The following is a 9,095-nucleotide window of genomic DNA, read 5'->3' on the forward strand; positions in this document are numbered from 1 at the left end:
TCAATTATATGTATATATCGATATTTAATGTTGATGATATGTTGACCTTTGATACTTTTATCATTAGGTACGTTGTTTAAATAAAACTTTAGTTCTGCTGCACTTAAGTCATAAAAATAGCTAATATTATTATTTACAAGGATGCATTTTTTTCATCCATTCACTACATGCAATGTTATTAAATGGCTTCTCTACTCCTAGAACTTCCAATTCCATCAATGCCTTTTTTACTTTGAGCACTCAATGACTGTTCGTTTAGAAACTTGATTTTAAATAATCTTAATTTGACAAAATTAAGTGTCTAAAATACAAGTAAAATAATTCATATTCAAAAGATTTTGATGGTAAATAAAAATAAAACATTCCTATATTTTCCCGTTTTCCCCCCATGTAGAAGTGAATCCTGAGCCTGAATAAAAGTCCAAACATGCAGAAAATTCGAAGTCCAAATCAAGATGGACGCTAGAATTTTTCCCAACCAAAACAAACTTGTTTCTGTTGCCATATAAACAAGTTGAGCATAAAAGATTGAAAAAACACTTCAAAACAAGTTGTAAACCTGCAAAGACACCAATTCAAAAAACTTCATTCCAGGATTACAAGGGCACAAACCTCCAACTTGTATTAAAAACATCATTATCACTTTTTTTTGGTTGAACTCAAATCATCATCACTTACAACACAGGTAACGGATGAACATCAAATCAAGCCTCTCTCTCATAGCCAAAACGGCGTTATCTATAATAAACCCCACTGTTGTTTCACTGTCAGATAATGCTTCAATCCAGCTCGTGTCAGAACCTTATTGGTTATCGCACGCAAAGGAAGACAACATGCCAGAACCGTAGTATTAAATGATGGCAACGCTTCTCCCAACAGCTTCTGCACCGCATTAAATGCATGCCAGACACTCTCCATTACCATGTCCACCACCACCATCATCACAATCGAAACCCTTCTCCACCAAGCAGCGCGTGAATCATAATATCAAATCAACCACCGTAAGCCCATCATGAAAATGGATAGTGTGTTAAATTTTTTGATTTCATACAACAAACTAGAAACCCCACCAACTCCAAATCAATACAAGCTAATATAACATTATAATTAATTAATAAATACTAACAAAACCTTTTTTTTTCTTTTCCTTTTTTTTTTCCATTCCTCTATTGCTTTCTCGTTTTTCAGCTTGTGGAGCAAACATGAGGTCAACCCGAGTCAATACCCGAACCACGACCCCTTGCCTTGTGTTAAGGAACTTGACCCGAACCGCTTTCGGATCCTTACCACCATGCAAGGAGTTTTTTTCTGGTTTTTTTTTCCACGCGCGGTTCGTTCTTGACTCAAACACCCCCACCCCCTTCCCACGCGCCACCTATTACATTACACGTTTTCCAACTTTCATTCACTGCTACAGCGTTAATTTGCAAAAACCCCAAAAAATTAGAAGAAAAAAAAACCCAATACATCCTCAACGGGTCACGTGACGATTAACTTTCACATTGAAGCGCGGCTTTGATCTTCTGAACTGTGCAGGAGATGAGGTTGTTCACGGTTTCCACCGACTCTACCGTGAGCTTGGCCGTTGGAAGACTATTCACAAGGATCTGAAACGCCACCGTTAGAAGGGACCCACTTACACCCGCCCCACCACTGTTGTCACCGCCGTTTGTGGTTGTTGTGGGCCCGTTCTGCGGCCCACGTGACCCGGGCCCATCAGGGACAATGGCAAACCCTGAAGGAAGCAATGCCACGTAAGCCGAATCACCACCGTTCATGACCACGTGCATGGCCGGAATATCCACCGGCGCGTACACCACGAGCGACCCTGCCGCGTCTATACATGTTTCCTGCAGTATCAGCATGCTACTCTGGTTCGAATTCATCGCCTGCAAAATAAAAAAAAAAAAATATTTAATAAAAAAAAAATATAATAAACAGTGTAGTCATTTTCGTGAAGTTAGAGTGAACTAAGCTGGTCAAACCCTGATCCCTATTTTTTTCCTTACATTTTTCATATGGAACTTTTCGAACAAAGATTGAATAAAACAATGGAAGTCTGAACCTACGTAGCGTGACACCCTCGCTATATTTTGACTTCTTACAAAAACCCTTATTTTACTGATTCATCAAAGATTACTATTGTTGATGCTTTCCAAAATTCGCATCAAAGTCGTCCTCAAAATTTCAACCGTTCTCATCCAACTATTACACGACAAACAACCTCATCGATATTTCCAATTTAAACACAAGTGAAAGTAAAAGATAAATCATAATCTTATGTTACAAAAAATAAAACCCTGATAACAAAATTATGTAAAAAAGCAAAAATGCATATTGTTACATTATCGTACAAGATGTATAAAAGCTTTCGCTAACTCATCAGTAACAATTTTACTAGAATACTAAGCAGTTAATTCATACACGTTGACAGTTTTCCCTTGGTAAATAATTAAGAGTCCAATTAGGTGTTTGATTTGAAAAATATATATATTATCTAATTTTTAATGATAAAACTGTCGCTTTGTTTTTATTTTATTTTGTCAAATATATATATGAGAAACAAAAATGCATCAAAATTTATATTATTCCTTGAACAAACTTTTAAAAATAGAAAACAAAGGAAAATAAAATGATATTTTTATATTCAAACTTTAAAATAAAAGTATAACAATTTCATAATAGGAGAATTTGATGGAGAGAGAAAGAATAAAGAGAGGCAGATGTTGCTTACACTGGCTCGCAGGAGAGAGACGCAGTTGCCATGGTCTTGGCCCTTGGCGATGTGGGCCATCTCTTGCATGGGACCACCATTGGAGAGTATGTCCCACTCGCTTCGGAGGGTCTCGTCGCGAAGGAAATCGAAGAGTCTTTGGGGTGAAACGGGTAGCCACACAGAGGTGGCTGCGCTGAGAACAATGCCAGGTGGCTCGCCGGGATCGTCGACGCTCTTCCGCGTCATAACCCTGACGTCTTCGTCGACGTTGCCGGCGTTGAGTTTGTTCCATTTGTGCACCGTCGACGCACACACCCCCGCACAGAAATTGTTCGTCATGCGTTGCGCTAACTTCAGCATGCTACGCCTCCCACCCGCTGTTATTGCTGCATCCACATAACTCTTTCCTTTAGCTTTAATAACAGTAAAATTTTATAAAAAATATAATATAATTTAGACTTTTATAAGTTTAATATAATAAATGATATTTTTTACTTAGAGATGTATAAATTCAAAATCTTGTGTTTATTTTTTATTTTATTTTATCTATTTCTTTCTTTTCTTACATTATTTATTATACTATTTTCTTTATATCTCTCTTTCATCCTTCCAATTCATACATACCCATTTGATGGGTGATCATGATTGGTAAAAGAATTTTTTAAATTAATTTTTACATTACAAATAAATATTTACAAAAATCTTACTTCATTTCTTATTTATTAAATATAAAACCATTTTATCAACTATTCTCTTTCTGATTCTATTTATAAGTTTTTTCAATTAAATCGTATGAAAAAAATATAAATTAGTTAATAATAAAAGTTTTAAAAATGAATATTTAAATTTATCCTTATTCAAATTCAAACTTTAATACCATATTAATTATTCAAAAAACTTAAAAAAATAATATTATAAAAACTAAATATATACTTTTAAAATTCTATAAGAGAGTATTGTAAAAAGGATGACGGAAATAAGCATCCACTAATATTCACACATGATTTGAAAAATAAGTATTTATTTATATTTTGAAATAAGCTTTTATTCAGCCAACCATATATAATTCTTCTAATGGGGTATATATAGAAACAGTACCGGAATGGTCTCGCGAGGGTGCTGCAGAGGACATTAAGATGGCGAGACACTCGCATTGGCGTTGTAGGGTAGCCACCCAACGTTGTGCACCGAACCCCATTCCTGAGCTCAACAACGATCTATACATCTGGTGGACTTGGCTCTCATCGTATTCTGCATGCTCCACCCATGTCACCTAATCAATGCAAAACATGTTCATGCCAATGTTTTTATAGAGTGCAACATTTTTCCCACACGATATCATGTTACAAAACATTTCCAAAGTAATATATTGCCTTCGATATATGCATTTAAAAGTTGTAATTTTTGTATATATTATGGCCTATAGATTAATTGGGTTCGAAATTCATTACGGGTGGAGCAAGTGAATTAATTAATTTCCTATGTGCCGTCATTAGGTATGAAGATCACGATAGAAAAATGTGAAAAGCAAATCTTGGAAAAGCCTGAAGACTGGGCTCGGCGACAGACAAAGGTATCTCATGGACCTCGACCAAGTACATAAAATATTGGTACTAGATAAAGTCAAGTAGGTTTTACAGGAGCAACGGGCACTGTGTGCATCGAGATTTGCAAATGTGACTCAACTCCAAACAAAAACTCACAAGAAAAAGACAAAATAGTCAGGCTCTGATTTTTGACTCCAAGGGTATGAATTTAATATTATATTCGAATATAATATGTAACAGACCTAGAGACGATAGGTCTAGAACTAGGCTACATTCAGTCTCGTGAATTTAATAATGCACGAAGTGGGCTGGGGGATTTATCAATACAGCATCTAAGATTGGAATAGAAACATCATATATATTGTTTATACAACCAAAAAGTACGTGCAAGATTACAAGGCAAACTGCTCGCTAATGGATCCATCTAATTAATGTGTTCAAGGTACATCAATTTAAGTGATAGAGGCTTCTATGAATAAATTAATGGATTAATATAGATTTTATACCACATGGGGGGTATTAATTTATTATAATTGAGAAAAAGAGAAGCATCCTACTCAGGTGCAAATCAATTATACAAGTTCTTTGAAATAATCACTGACATAGTAGTTATATAGTAAATAGTCACTAGACTGGGATTAATAATAGCTTCGAAAAACAAAAGCCCGTGATTCCTTGGCATGGTGTTTCGTTTCACTTGGATAATCCGTACTCTTAGCTCTTATGATCCAGTAAATTCAACTACGGTAATTAAAAACTCGAGCGAAAGACATGAAAGCCAATAAGACTATGCTTTTAGTTAATAGTAGCTGCATGTTGAACACTACATCTCTCTCGCCGTCCGTGTGTGTCTATATATATATATATATATATATATATATATATATATATATATATATATATATATATACACACACACACACACACATAAACACACTGTTGTATGGAGGTCGCAAATCATTTACTGTCCTCGAAGAGATTTGGAATCCAAAACAAAAAAATTATTTTCACACTCCAAATTCTATTACACCCTTGCACTCAGCTTTTTATGCTACCAAAGAAAAAAAAATGATAATGGTACAAAATATTTGTAAATTTTTTTACAACTTAGTTTAAAAAATAAGAAAAAAAGTGTGATGAAATACTTGATGAGATAAAAAGAGATATAAAAGACTTTGTCTTTGTAAAAACAAATATAACTCCAAAAGAAGTAAAGGCTGAACATCTCTCATTCTCCTTCCTTCCGATAAAAAGGTAAAACGAAGGAATGCGTACCACTCGCAAGAATATATACCATTAAATAACCACCCAAATGGAACTGCGTTAGTAAAATGCATTAGTAATGAATTATTACTAAAAACTTAAAATTTAACAATTTTATAAAGTACATATATTTTATCACAATGTTAATTTTTTAATAATTAATTATATTGGTCTTTTTTCTTTTAAACAGGAAACCCACAAACCAAAAACCCAGAAAGATCATTTGCAACTTACCTTTGAGTACCCATTAGGCATATCTTGCACCACACATCCAGAAGGAAGCCTTCTGCAGTTGACAAAACTTGGTGCACCCGAACTTTCTCTGATGGTATCTATGGACACATCTACCACAGCCCATACCCCTTCTGCGTGCTGCTTGCAAAACCGAAGGAAATTCACCTCACGAACCGGAACCAAAGCCGAAAGAACTTGAAGTTCAGCATGCATCTAACAACAATTTTACAGGGTCAAAACCAAAAGTCCCACACACACCTTTCCCTTAATAAGGGGGAAAAAAACCTTGCAACATCGAATTCCACAATATAGAGTGAAACACTATCGAGAATTTGAACTTACTAGTTGAAGTGCACCATTTCTGGTTCCGTTTATTCCATTAGATATCACTTCAGTGGTGGAAGATCTAGCAATGATGCAAGGAAACATCTCTGCCCATCGATTCTGTGGAACATTCATTGCATGATAGAGTTAACTATCCCAACATTCAAACCCAAATATTTTTTTTTTAATTTGAAAACAATATTCTTTAAAAAAGAGAGAGGCTAAAACACTCAAATAAAATAAATAAAAATGAAGAAATTGTGAATTGCCAGTCAAATAGCTTACCGAGTCCATAAGGGTCTCAACAAGAGCTAAGCTGTTTATGATGACCATTCCATTTTCTCTGGTAGCCTCGGATACAAAACCATTGGGTCTCAACCCAATGCAAGGAGTGAATGTCCTCATGTATTCCTCATGGTTCAAAATGTCTCTTCCACCTTCAATATTCCTGATCCAAAGAGGCTCACCCGTTTGTGCCATCTTCACCAACTCATCCATAGCAGCCAAAGCAAGCTCAAGAAACATAGACCTCTCCATTGATCTATCAAAGCCAGCCACCACAGTCATTGGTCTAGTACTTGTAGGAGACACCATGGCTAGAGGATTAGACATTCCCACTGTGAAATCAGGCAATGTTGAAGGCACAGTGTTGATCCCACCAAAACCATTGCCCCCAACTCCAAGCTCCAAACTTGAGTTAGGCAACGGAGGAGCAATTGAGTTTGCCAATGAAGAAATGGGGCGACCCAAAAACTTGCCCGCAAGAGCACAAACTCGGTCAAGTTCGTCTTTCAACCTTGCATTCTCAATCCTAAGATGCTGTTCCTCTAGTGAAATCTCACCAATAATAGCTGGACCCCCGCAATTGGAACACATGGGGTTCCTCATTGCATCCCTAATGGACATGTTCTCTGCTCTAAGCTTGTCGTTCTCTTGCCTAAGAAGTGTGTTCTCGTGGCGCTCCAATTGGGTCTGGTGGTACAATTGTACAAACACCACAAAGGAAAAAAAGAAAAAACAAAGTTCCGTGGTGCATCAGAAACCTCAAAAAGAAAGAAAAGCCATGTGAAAATGACTTGATGAGAGTTTGCAGTGTCATACCTTCATTTGGGTTCTCCGATTTTGGAACCAAAACTTCACTTGCCTCGTTTCCAAGCAAAGCCTTCTGCTCAATTCTAACCTTTGTTTCTCATCTGGATGAGGACACTCCTTGAACAACCTAAACTCCATCGAAAACAAAATTTTTTTTAGAAGAACATCATTTTTACAATCTAGAAAAATCACAACTTTATCTAACAAATTAGAACTTTAAAATAATAAAGGATGAAAATGAAAATACGCTTCAAGCTCTTGAATTTGCTGAGGAGTGTGTCGGTGATAGCGTTTTTTTCTTGGAGGATTGTCGGCAGCATCGTGTTCATCACCTGAAGCACCATCCATGTTATCGCTGCCAGATCTGCTTTCGTGCTCTTCTTCTCTGCTTCTTCTCAAACCATTAGGCTCAAAACTATTCTCAGCCATTCTATTCACATCCTCTTGCCCATCAACATTGGTTTGCTGCTTTAGTTTTATTTTTTAATTTTCCAAACACAACCCAAAAAAAAAAAATGAAAAAAAAAATAAGCAAACACAGTACAACAAAGTACCAATACATTTTTTAAAACAAGTAAAGCAACAAGATCTCTCACAAGTGCCAGAGATAGCCCTGGAGAGTGGAACATGGATTTAGCCAAAGTGGGAGTAGTAGTCACTAAGCGTGGCTGAGAGATTGCAGCAAAGGGCATTCTATCGTTGTTGTTGTTGTGGTGGGTAGTGGTAACGTTGTTGTAAGCAATATCTGAAACGTTTCTCGCACCTCCACTACCTGTGTTGTTGTCTAAGAACCCCCCAAAACTCATCAAAGAAGCCACTTTTTCTCTTTAACAAAAGCACGCCAACAAGCCAAAACTTCTCCCTCAAACCCTTAAACTCGTTCCTTCTCCTTATTCAGCGATTTGCTTCGCCCATGACAATTTGAGAGTCAATTCTCCTACCCAGAATTTTCAAACCAAAGAGGGTCTCAAAAGATGAAATGGGTCGCTCAGAAACAACCTTATACTTGAAAGAGTAACCAAAGGAGAAACTTTAAAGGCTAAAAAAAATAGAGACAGAGAGATAGAGGAGACAAAAGGATAAAGCCCCAATGTCTCAACTTTCTCTCTGTAGCGAAAAGGAAATATAAAAATTGAGGTCTTTTTCTTTTCTTCTATTATTTGGAGAGAAAGAAAGAGAAAGAAGGCAAGCCTAGAAAACCCTCTTCGTTGAAGCTTGGCTCTTCGTTCTCTATCCCTCTCTCACTAACCCTTTGAGAGTGGCACTCAGAAGACACGGTTCAAGGGTAGCTTGAGTCCAATGGGTTGAGGTTAAATGGAAAAGGATACAAGAACCCTAGTGTTTGTGCTTTCGTTCTTTGCATGCTTGACTATTGTAAAGCTTCTAAGAAAAAAAAGATAAAAAAAATGTTAAAGAAAAAAGGGTTGATAGTTAAGAAAATGAAATGGTTATAGATTTGGGGAATCAGTAGAGAGAGATAGAGAGGGAAAAGGTGAAGATAAAACGTAAACATGTGGAGTCTTGGAAGCCTTACAAATAGATACATCCAAAAAGGGTCGGTTGACTATTAACACTGTGATTGTTCTCTTTCTTTTTCCAATTTTTTTTTTGGTCTGAATCCCTATAAAGCCTGTGAATGACTGTGAAAAATGCAAAGTGCCTTTTTGATAACTTTTTGTGGGAGGATGAAAGTAAACCAAAGTTGCAATGATAGAGTGTTTCGGGTTCAGATCAGATCCATGGGATGGGACTCTCTCTCAGAAATCAGAATCCTTCTTCCCAAACCGTCCTTGGGATTCTCAATAATTGGACTAAGTTCTCTTTAATCAGCCCTATGGAGACAAGCAATCAAGCATCACTCAACTTTACACTTTTTCTTCTATCTTGTATGATACTTTTTTCTTTTTGAAAATTCAATA

The 9,095-nt window shown here is 36.5% G+C and overlaps 1 protein-coding gene across 2 annotated transcripts; it reads right to left on the reverse strand.

The window, feature by feature from the left end:
* Positions 1–1,075: 1,075 nt before the first annotated feature.
* On the reverse strand, positions 1,076–8,638 carry LOC113849144 (homeobox-leucine zipper protein ANTHOCYANINLESS 2-like). 2 transcript variants are annotated; one of them, XM_027478820.1, is made up of 9 exons: positions 7,773–8,628; positions 7,424–7,641; positions 7,186–7,303; positions 6,370–7,056; positions 6,103–6,204; positions 5,761–5,973; positions 3,815–3,989; positions 2,735–3,102; positions 1,076–1,889 (listed from the first exon to the last, which is right to left on the reverse strand). In XM_027478820.1, the coding sequence occupies exons 1-9, from the start codon at positions 7,980–7,982 to the stop codon at positions 1,491–1,493; spliced, it is 2,490 nt and encodes an 829-aa protein (XP_027334621.1). In that variant the 5' UTR covers positions 7,983–8,628; the 3' UTR covers positions 1,076–1,490. The 2 variants fall into 2 exon arrangements, with proteins under 2 accessions (XP_027334621.1, XP_027334620.1); XM_027478819.1 differs by having other exon boundaries at positions 1,160–1,889; positions 7,424–7,644; positions 7,773–8,638.
* Between the last annotated feature and the right edge of the window lie 457 nt (positions 8,639–9,095).

The sequence above is a fragment of the Abrus precatorius genome, unplaced genomic scaffold, assembly GCF_003935025.1.
Source record: "Abrus precatorius isolate BTA unplaced genomic scaffold, Abrus_2018 Scaffold9, whole genome shotgun sequence".
Classification (NCBI taxonomy): Eukaryota; Viridiplantae; Streptophyta; class Magnoliopsida; order Fabales; family Fabaceae; genus Abrus; species Abrus precatorius.

Excerpts from the sequence above, each read along its gene's own strand:
- LOC113849144 (XM_027478819.1), bottom strand. The coding sequence starts at position 7,982 with ATGAGTTTTGGGGGGTTCTTAGACAACAACACAGGTAGTGGAGGTGCG. Across the intron at positions 7,645-7,772 it reads CAGGGCTATCTCTGGCACTT|CAGCAAACCAATGTTGATGG; the intron begins GTGAGAGATCTT and ends ATAAAACTAAAG. Across the intron at positions 7,057-7,185 it reads ATCGGAGAACCCAAATGAAG|ACCCAATTGGAGCGCCACGA; the intron begins GTATGACACTGC and ends TTGTACCACCAG.